Below are 11,326 nucleotides of genomic sequence, written 5' to 3' on the forward strand. Positions count from 1 at the left end.
GGCGAGTATCTACGGTATATGTTGGATCAATGTAGGCAGGTTGCTCCCACTGTAACCTGTTTCACCACTGATTATATGGCTAAATGAGAAAAGATTTGTAAGTAGGACTGCCACCCAATTTAAAGAAAACAGAACTGAGCAAATAGCTTAGTTTTAAGCTATTAATTTATGGTGCCTAATATTAGGCATGTGCCACTATGCTCTACTACTGGCTTTCTGACTTGCTCCACTCACTCCACATGTATACATGAACCATTACACATGCACCCACCCATGTTTTCTGAGCTACACAGGGTATGTTTGCAGCAGAACCAGTTTGGGTGCACAGGTGGACGTTGGTATCCGCGGGGGTTCCATTCCCAGACCCCCTGCAGATACGGAACCCACAGATAACAAGATTCGCGGGGGGTTGCTTAGAGGAACTTCGGACGTGACCGGAAGTGTCTTCTGGTCACATCCTGGAGCTGTTTTGCAATGTGTGGAGGTCGCACATGGCCTCAGTGCACTATAGAAACCTCCCAGAGGCTGCTGAGACACACTTCCAGTTTTTCGTAAAACTTGCAGTGCATCTCAAAAGCCTCTGGGACATGTGCAGAGGCCATGCATGATCTCTGCATGCGTCAGAGCACCTCCCAGACGTGACCAGAAGGCACTTCCGGTTGCATCTGGGAGGTTTGGTGAGGCCCTCCAACTGCAGGTTCAGAACCCACAGTAAATCAAATTTGCAGGTTCCAGCCCCCGCGGATAAGGAGAGCCCACTGTATTCCTTCACTAAGGTATGCAGCCTTAATTATAAGCATGCTTTATGCTGGAAAATTCTATGGAAATGATAAACAGTTCTTAAACTGCTTTGAGCAATCATGGCAGAATTCAGTCATTATCTATGTACGTTTTCTACCATTTTCCTTGATGTTATTTAACATTTTTTCCTTCCCCAGTGTAAAGAAGGAGGCTTTCCTCAGGAGCTTTGGTTGGGTGTTAGTGCTGATGCTGTTTCCATCTACAAACGTGGAGAAGGCAGACCTTTAGAAATATTTCAATATGAGCATATCCTCTCCTTTGGGGCTCCCTTTGCCAATATCTACAAGATTGTTGTGGATGAAAGAGAGTTGCTTTTTGGAACCAGTGAGGTAAGAGAGGGTTGAAAATGTAATCTTTTTTTTTTTTTTTTTAATGCCACCCTTCCATTTTGCCTTTCTTTTTTAGAAATGGCAAATAAATAGCCCACTTTACCAGTTTCACTGATCTTCATCTCATGGTCTGTAGTCAACCATATAGTTACTTGCTTAAGTTCCACTGAACCACATTAAGGGCCCAATCCCGAGCTGGGTCACAAATGTGCCATAAGGCACACGCCGAGTCAGCGCTGGCCCAACACCAGTTGGTGCTGAGGCCAGCACCACCCAGAGCTAGGTAAGAGCTCCAGGCAGTGGTGAGGGCTACAGGGGCAGGGGGAAGGCATTCCAGGGTGAGGGGAGGACTGGGCGGAGGAGGACTGGGGAGAGAGGGGGCTGGACCAACTGAACTGTAGCCAACGCAGAGTTGAGAAGTCCCATTGCAGGGCTTGGGGCTTCCCCTAAGGAGACCTCCAGTGGCTGCTGCAGTGCTGCAGGATGCAGCAGTAACTGCTCTGATGCCGCTGCAATCGGTGGCAGTGCCACTTTTAGGATTGGCTGTAAATCCCTCAGTTACTTGGAAGCAAGTCCAATTGAACTTTTTTTAAAATTAATTTTTGTGCAACAGAAAAAAGCATACATCAGTGTGATCCTTATAAATTTATAAATGTAATCCTTATAAATTCCAAATAAATTGAACTTAATGAGTCTTCCTTCCAAGCAAACACTCACAGGATCAAGCTGTTGTTTTACGTCAAATACAAAAAAAAATTGTTTGCCAATTATCTTTAATTTGGCTGTTTTTTAAAAACTGAACAATGTTTTAAAGCTAGTGCATAGAATACATAGATAGCACAAATTTACATAGCAATGAATTGCTAGTGTAATTTTTCTTGGTGCAGAATACTACCCATCCTTCAAACACACACAGCGATGTTAGATATAGTTTTTTAAAATTGTATGCTGAGTTTCATAGATTGTCATGTAAGTACAGTTGGCCTGCCACGTACATGTACCCGACCCCCCCCCAAGGCAGAAAAACAACAGTTTAATTAGTGCATGCAACACTGCCTACAATGCCACACCCTCGCTTTTATGCCCCAGAACAAGCCTGAAATGGGAGAGTTGTTGCTAATTCCTTCAATTATTGTGTCTCTCGTATTGTGTTTGTAATTCTTAAAGACAGGGTACATATTTGTTGGCTTTATGAGAGTTCCGACTATATGCAATCTTGACTTTATGAGCTTGAATTGGAATGTAACTCTTGTATAAGAAGTGGACCAACTGCATTGATGATTCAGTTTTATAGGTCTGTGGCGATCCCACCTATCCAAGCAATCCTTGCTTCTGTCCCTCTGATTTCACTTAAAAGTGAAAATGATTTCAGTATTTTAAGTGTGAACAGCTGTGGCTGTATTGCAGCCTAGTCGACTTCTGCAACGGTCCATAAAATATGAGTCCATTCACCAGTGTGCTGAACCAAAAATATATAGTGCAGCTTTTCCTGAACAGTACCACTTCAAACTGCAGGTGTACGACTCTCATATATGTATGCTTTCCCATTAAAAAAAAAAAGTGAAATGTGCACTAACCAGTTTCGTACTTCTGTTGTTATCTTGGCAGGTGGTCGACATTGCCAAACTAATGAAAGCCTATATCAGCATGATTGTGAAAAAGCGTTACAGCACCTCTCGATCAGTGAGTAGCCACGGAAGTCAAGGCAGCTCCAGGTGAAGCTAGAGAATCTGTCGTACCGGACGGTGACACTGCCAATCTGCTGATTTCTCCAAAAATAGCAATTGGAGACATCTCTCAAGTTTCTAGGAGAGCCTTCAATCAATGCATGATTTTCAGCAAGCTTAGAAATATAACATCTGGCTGCATAGTTACATATTAAACATGTTGGCTAGTGTACTTCAAGCCTTCCAAAACATTTACCTCTAGATGACATACTGTATGCCTTAACTTAATGCACTACTGTCCAAGCAGTATGAAGTGCCTTAAATGTTTTGAACCAATCTCTGTTGACCTGCATTTTATTATCAGAGGTGTTGTGTTGTTGTGTTATTTTTTTTTTAATAAACCACTTAGCATATTAAGGAAGAGCTAATTCAGCCAACTTGCACTAACAAACTGGCTGGTTTGTTCATGATGAGGGAAAGAAGCATCTTTGTTGGAATGCTGCAGGCAGCTTTCCTTATGAACTCTTAGCAATATTCCCTTCTTCCCACCCCTGCTGACCTCAACACTTTTCCTATGTGTGCATGTGTCCTGGGTCAATTCCTAACTTTATTCCATGTTTTACAACCTCTTATAAAGTAAAGGGAATAATAATGTGCAATGGTGTAAACAGTCTTTCTGTACATTTTAATAGTTCAGAGTTATAGTTGTCCCACTTGTAGAGTTTCTTTATAAGCCAGTTTTATTAACAAATTTGGGGATTTTCATTATTATTATTTTTTAATTGTCTCTTACAGATGAACTTTTCATCCTTTGTTAAATACATATTATGTAACATGTCTACATTTCTGATCCTGCTGTATTAGGTAGCACACGTAGTTGAAAACTTGTATTTATATGCTCTTAATATGGACACGGCATTATCAGCACAATATTCAATATTTGTCTTCAGTTTATAAAGTTTTTTAGAAATATTAAAATTTTCTTTTTAAAATAATGGATGTAGTGTGCTGGTTGTACTTCCAAAACTTGCCAAATAAAAAAAATACTATAAAAGTATTGTGTAAATCAAAGAGAAAACTGAAGATGAATCTGCTGAGCAGCCCAATCCTAAACTGCACTGGTGCAGCAGGGCCACATGGCCTACGCTGCATCCAGTGCAGCTCAGGAAGCAGTTGGGGGTCTCCTTTGGGTAAGGGGATATGTTTCCCCTTATTCTAAGTAAAACCCAGTCGTTCCTATGAGTCTTCTCAGATCCATTGTTCCACTGGACTTCCCAGCCCAGGAGGGGGGTTTGGATGTAGTATACACTGCTGCTCCAATCCTGCCCCCCCTGCCTCCACACATTCTACCTTCCCCTGTCCAGAAGCGCCCCCCTCCCTGCCTTCAAGATGCCCTCCTGCCACCCTCTCCCAGCCCCCACACAGCCCGGTCAAACTTACCTGTACCACCTGGCACTAGAACAGGATGTGGCATTAGCAGTCTGTTGGGCTGTTGCTGCCTGCTTATGAGAAGCAGCAAATGTGCTTTATTGACACAGTTGTGACACTCTTGAGCCCGTGCGGGACAGCTGCGCCGGTTCAATGCACAGTTAGGATTGGGCTGTTAATTGTGTATATACCCCTCAGTATTTTCAGGATTATTTTTGTTTTAGTGTTGAACCTAATGAAAGTTTGTTAAGAAATTAACTTCAAGAGCCTGAGTACAAATAAAAACCTTGGGATCATTTGCGTAACAATAACCTATATTGCTAGTAGGAGCTTTCCTTCCTGAAAAGGTGTAGGGTGACAGTTCTCCAGTGGGATCTCCATGTCAGGTCAGTTATGCAGTCTGGGTAGCTCCTCCTTCCTTACGTGGGCAGGTCAGGTAAAGGTTTTCCTGAGGAGGAAGGGCAGCCTGGATTTCCCAGAATTGACCTTGCCTTCAGCAAAAACTTCAGGTTAGGTTTTGGTCAGCTCCCACCGACCCTCTCCAGAGCGACAAGGGGGGTGATCCCTTTGGCCTTCCTCAGACCTACACTAGTGATTTTGCTAGCACAAGTCCAAGGAGAGAAAAGGGGCAGGGAAGCTTCTGCTGGAGGGGATAGGATCTGGCGTGCACAATCGCCCACCACCTCCTGCAGCCTTCCCTCGCCATCCCTGTTGCGCCCTCCTCCACCTTCCCTCAACATCTTATCTTCCTTGGTGGGTAGGTGGTGCCCAGCAACATGCATGGGAAAGCTCCATCCTTCCCACTGTTGCCCCAGCAGCACACTACCAGCACATTGCCGGAAGGCACTTCACAGTTGCTTTTCAGCAGCCACCCTGAGCGGAAGATAAGTTTCATTAGTAACTTCCACACATAAGATTGGACTGTTAATTCCAGGAGGAGATAAAGACTCGCAAAACAATTCTGTGGATTAGACTGAGCCACAACAGGCTGTGGGATCAACTCTGAGTGTTTGAACAGTTCCTCAGAACTAAGGGTGTCCCATTTTTTTTATGTCCTGCAGATAGTAGCTGGACACAAAGAAATCTTTCCAACTCTTCCTACTCAGTCACTTTGATTCTATATTGGTTCTCTTCTCTGTAAGCTTTGTTTGCTCTGCCCCATCTTCTGTCCTCTGCCAAAGTTCCAATTATGTATTAACTGTTTGTTCAACTTTAATAAGAGAAGTTCTGCTGAATCAGAACAAAGTTCCATCTAGTCCAGCATCCTGTTACCCATAGTGCCTACTAGCTTAAGCTTCCCTATAGTTCTAGCATCCAATCACTTCTTACCTGGAGGTGGATGCAATGATACTAGTTCCTTCCTCCATGTCTTTAGCCACAGATCGCCCGGACTCTGTGAATCGCCCTGTCACAGACACTCGCTCTGTGAATGCAGTCTCAATTCAGTAAGTTCTGCTTTCAAAGTGAGCCTGAATGGCTCTGCTGCATCCTTTATAGTTCTCTATTCCCATGGAGACCAGAACCATAGCATTGTGACACAGGAGACACAATCTCCTAGCAGGTCCATACGATGCTAGGCAGCAAAGGCACCACTTTTCAGTCAACAAAGCAGTTTACACTTTAAATTGGTGGTTTCCAAACTGGTGGGTCATGACTTTAAGGGAGCAGGAAGAGGGAAAGGCAGCAATGCGAGCTCTATGGAAAAATGTATATTCTGAACAAAAGATCAGAAGAACAATGCAACCCCAGTGGCATGATGAGTCAAGTTGTTCCATTGTCTGTGAAACAAGGGCAAAAGTCATCCTCCCATACATAACAAAATATAACAGACAGCATAGCTAGGATTCTGCAGGTGAATTTGAGACCAACCTTTAAGCCCACTCAGGAAATACAACAAATTGCGATCAGCAAAGATGCAAGGGATCCCCTCTCCTTGGTTTATAGACTCCCATGTAGTCGAGGTCAAGTGTACATAGGCACCATGAGAAGGAGGGTGAACACCAGAGTAGAGGAACATGAGAGGCAAGTTGACAAATCAGCAGTAGCTGAACATGTGGCAAAGGCATGGATGGATTTCCAACATGCACAAGTATTGTCTATGACTATGCAATACCACATTCGAACTTACAGGGAAGCAATTCAGATAAAAGAACACTGCAACAATATAAACAGGAAGGAGGAGACTTTGAGCATCAGCCACCAGCCCTTAGAAATGGATCCAGGAATTTGGAAGAGAAAAAGAACTGGGCTTTTGCATACTGGAAAGTGCATAGTCCTTTAAGGCGCACATGGTAAACAAAATCAGTGGACAGTTACTGTCGGTTGCTCTGGGGGAGATGAACAGCCTGTGGTTCTCACCTCTAGTCAGTCTAAATAGCTGTTTTTAAGATGTCTTGCTATGAATTGTTTTTTATCTTGTTTTTAAATCATGTTTTTAATTATTTTTGTCAGCTGCCTTGGGACCCTTCAGGGAAGAAAGGCAGGGTATAAATGAAGTAAAAAAAATTTTAAAAGTGATTTGAAAATGCCCACCATAGCTGTGGACGAAACAGTAGGGAATAAAAAATGTTCATAGACTATGACCAATAAGCCTGAACATTTCCTACTACAATACTAATAGTACCAGCCATAAAAGCTGTAGATTATATCTCTGACATAGTTCAGAAACACTGCAAACACTTGAAATAGAAACAACACTGGGATTGATGAAGAATCAGCAGCAAGAAAAGGCTGAACTGATTAGGACCACCTCAGGAAAACACACTGTAAATGAATATCCTTTAGCCACCTCGAGCTTTAGAGTTCAGAGAAAGTCCTTACAAACTGACCATGCTGGGAAAAATATGGAGCATCCCACCATGTGGAAAATGCAAGGAAGCTCAGCACTTGGATGTGCATGCCCCAGGTACTGTATGAGACTAGCCATCTTGGACACTCATAACAAATATCCGAAGAAGGCTTATGTGGTAGTAAAACATGCGTAATTACTATGTTAGAATTACAAATTACCAAGCAACCATGCAATGAGAACAAGTAAACAAGGTACATAATCTATATGTATATAAACGAGCATCCTGACTCATCAATGCCCAGCCCAAACATCTGGATCTAGAAACTTGAAATTTGGGGAGTAATTCCTTCCATAATGTAAGGACCCACTAAGAAGGGATTTTTAGAAATTTGACACCTAAGCGGGTGAAAAGGGGTAAAATATGCTTTCATTGATTCCTCAGTATCTCTTAGGCCTGATTAAATATCGACTTAGTTTTTGCTTTCAAAGTTTACCCATACAAATGCTTAAAAACATAATTCAGAATTTTGCCCTAATCAACCCCTAAAGGGGTGGATCTAAATTTGTGGGTGATTATAGAACCCTTCTTATTACTTAGGCCTGACTGGCTTTTTCCCTTGTGCTACTTCCTGAAAGAGGCCTGTGGCCTCCATGGCAGCTGAAGGTTTTTAGCTTAACCCAGGCCGGCCCTTTTAACTTAACCCTTTTTAAGTTGGTACAGCAAGGGGCAGTAACAGTAAAATAAGAGAAAACAGTCATTTTGGTGTGTACTCTGAACAGTAAAATGAAGTGTATTTCTGGCTCAAGGCGAAGTTCTGCTACCCCAAGATTCTGACAAGCCTATTTCCTGAGAACTTGTGCTATCACCAGCCCTTGCTCTGCTTATCCCAGTGAGAGTTTGGGAAGGGCATTGGCTTGAGAGTTGTGTGGCACAGTCTAGCTTCCCTCAGAGAAGGCATTTTCTCTTGACAGTAGTTCTTATAAATAATAACTGGGGAGCCCTCAGTTTGTCAGTATGGCAACTGAGTATTTAAGGCCACAATCCTAACCAACTCTCCAGCACAGACATAAGGGCAATGCAACTCCAAGGTAAGGGAACAAACATTGCCTTCCCTTGAGGAGGACTCCGTGATTGCCCCCCAACTGCAGGGTGCAGCACACGCCCCACTGGCACAGCTATGCCAGTGCTGGAAAGTTGGTTAGGACTGTGCCCTAAATGTCAATGGGCAGATGGTGCCTCACACTGTTGTCCCCATCACAGGAGACAGAGCCTCTCTACAGCCTAGTAAAGGGCAGCACCCCGAAGATATCCACTTCATTGACCATATTCAGAAGTACAAAGGCTGCTTCAGCATGACATCATAAGACCATAAGAAGAGCCCCACTGGATTAGGCAATGGCCCATCTTGTCCAGCTTCCTGTATCTCACAGTGGTCCACCACATCCTTCAGGGTCAAGCAGGTTCTTGAGATGGCTTCATACTGACCTTCAAAGTTCAGGGGCAGGTGTATCACTTGGTAGGAAGGCTGCTGCAAGCACCTCAATAGGAAGCCCAATTCCTGCGAATCCATTTCATGGGCAACAACAAAAGGGAAGTGCACTTGAGGTGCAGCAAGCAGGGACTGGTAAAACAACTGCAGAGGATGCTACATGATATCAACAGCTGCATAAAGGACCTGAAGACCAGCCTGGACACGGTACCCCCAAACTGCAGGAACTTCAAAGTTGTCATCCATGCAGATAGAAAGCCTGCTGATGCTCATGAAGGTCGCTTCAAAGCACCAGCAGCAAATGAGGTGTTGGTGCTATTCAGATGTATGCTCAGGAAACCACAAAGGAGGATGAAGCCATCAAAATATGATGCAAAAAAATTCCTGATTCTGAAGGAAAATTTAATAAATACTGTAGTGGTCCAGTGCAGCCTTGTGGTCCACTTGGCAGGTTGGCATGGACTTTTAACACCAAACCCTCAGGAAATATGCAGTCATTGGGAAGAGAAATTTGCAGCCTCAAATCTGAGGTAAAATAGGGCTGTCCTTCCTCACCCCACTTCTCATCTATATAAGCAGAAAAGCTGGTTGCTAGAGGAGTGAAGCCAACTGATCTGCCCCTTCCAAAGTCCTTAGTCCTTAGCCCACATGCCCTGAATACCACTGACTTACCCATTGATGGGAAGTGATAGTTCTTTGCTCTGAACAGAAAGATGGAACAAGAAACTTGTAATAACAGTAAGAATTTGTTTATAAGAAATAATCACAAAAAGAAAAGTAATAATGGTAAAAACAAACCCAAGCAGGCACTGAGATTTAAAAACAAAACAGGTCTTTCCGTTATAAGTAAATGAGAACACTAAAACCTAATGCAATTTATCTAAACATACCGTAACTCCTGCCTAGGAAGGGACTCATGTTGCCAACACTGCTCCTTCACATGAACACGTGTGACCTATACGTGTCGTGAGCACAAACACAAATAACTGAAATTGGGGAAATTAGTAAGCAAGAGGTCAAATCTAGCAGTGTGACAAGGTTTGGGATTATTGACATAGATGAGCTTTGCAAACAATCTCAAAGTGCCTCAAAATTAGGCTATCAGTAACCACAACATAGCCTATCAAAGAAGATAAAGAGTTTATTAAAGAAATATAACTAGTAAAAGACACGTTTACTGAGGAGAGAGAAATACTTGCAAATAGCTGTGTTTGGACAGCAGAAGTTAGTTGGAAAGATGACTGAAATTTTGGGGGGAGAGAAAGAGAGAAAGAGATCAAAAAGGGGAAGAATCACCTATCCTAGTCTGTTGGTTATGGCTTGAGTGCGAAGTCCTTCCTGAGCAGCAAGGCAGGGCTGCAAAGTTCCTAGGTTCTTAGTAGAGAGAGAGAGCTGGTCTTCAGCTGCTTGCTTCTGAAGTGAACCAGAAAACCCCCAATCTGTTTGCTTCCAGAGTGACCCAGATAGGCCCCAAATCTGCTTCCAGAGCATTGGAAGGATAGAGGCCAGACCAACCAGGACTTCATAAAAAGACCTAGCTTATTTGAATCTGGTCAAGGCTTCCTTCAGGCACTGACAAATGACAACCAAATCTGGTTGTCCCCAGATAGGCCCCAAATCTGCTTCCAGAGCATTGAAGTCATAGGACTTTTAAACAAAAGGAATATGTGTCAGGACAAGAGTTTGGAGAGCTTCTTTAGCTATGCATTTTGAGCTTCCTGGCTTTGACTGAGTTTTTCCAGAAGGACACAAAAGAGCTTAATAGCCCATCCAAGGAAGTTCTTGCTCAACAATACCTGTGGCAATGTGTTATCTCATGTTCAGGTGGAAGAACTTCTCATGTTCAGGTGGAAGGATACTGTTCAGGTGGAAGGTGGCCCAGAGTCTGAAAAGGACTACCCAATTGGGCAATTGTAATTTAATTTAATATTCAGGCAGGACTGGTTCTTGCTAGCTATCCTTCTGTCAGACCTCAAGCACCCATAAGAACATAAGAACAGCCCCACTGGATCAGGCCATAGGCCCATCTAGTCCAGCTTCCTGTATCTCACAGCGGCCCACCAAATGCCCCAGGGAGCACACCAGATAACAAGAGACCTCATCCTGGTGCCCTCCCTTGCATCTGGCATTCTGACATAACCCATTTCTAAAATCAGGAGGTTGCGCATACACATCATGGCTTGTACCCCATAATGGATTTTTCCTCCAGAAACTTGTCCAATCCCCTTTTAAAGGCGTCTAGGCTAGACGCCAGCATCACATCCTGTGGCAAGGAGTTCCGCAGACCGACTATACGCTGAGTAAAGAAATATTTTCTTTTGTCTGTCCTAACCCGCCCAACACTCAATTTTAGTGGATGTCCCCTGGTTCTGGTATTATGTGAGAGTGTAAAGAGCATCTCCCTATCCACTCTGTCCATCCCCTGCATAATTTTGTATGTCTCAATCATGTCCCCCCTCAGGCGTCTCTTTTCTAGGCTGAAGAGGCCCAAACGCCGTAGCCTTTCCTCATAAGGAAGGTGCCCCAGCCCCGTAATCATCTTAGTCGCTCTCTTTTGCACCTTTTCCATTTCCACTATGTCTTTTTTGAGATGCGGCGACTAGAACTGGACACAATACTCCAGGTGTGGCCTTACCATAGATTTGTACAATGGCATTATAATACTAGCCGTTTTGTTCTCAATACCCTTCCTAATGATCCCAAGCATAGAATTGGCCTTCTTCACTGCTGCCGCACATTGGGTCGATACTTTCATCGACCTGTCCACCACCACCCCAAGATCTCTCTCCTGATCTGTCACAGACAGCTCAGAACCCATCA

At 43.6% G+C, this 11,326-nt stretch overlaps 1 protein-coding gene across 1 annotated transcript in view; it reads left to right on the forward strand.

Moving 5' to 3' along the window:
* MYO10 (myosin X) overlaps positions 1 to 3,738 on the forward strand; it is a 204,120-nt gene extending 200,382 nt beyond the window's left edge. The window contains exons 40-41 of the mRNA XM_066623777.1: positions 939 to 1,130; positions 2,739 to 3,738. Of these exons, the coding sequence (XP_066479874.1) occupies positions 939 to 1,130; positions 2,739 to 2,849 (303 nt within the window). The 3' untranslated portion in view covers positions 2,850 to 3,738. The remainder of the gene's footprint in view (positions 1 to 938; positions 1,131 to 2,738) is intronic.
* Positions 3,739 to 11,326: the final 7,588 nt, after the last annotated feature.

The sequence above is a fragment of the Tiliqua scincoides genome, chromosome 4, assembly GCF_035046505.1.
Source record: "Tiliqua scincoides isolate rTilSci1 chromosome 4, rTilSci1.hap2, whole genome shotgun sequence".
Taxonomy (NCBI): domain Eukaryota; kingdom Metazoa; phylum Chordata; class Lepidosauria; order Squamata; family Scincidae; genus Tiliqua; species Tiliqua scincoides.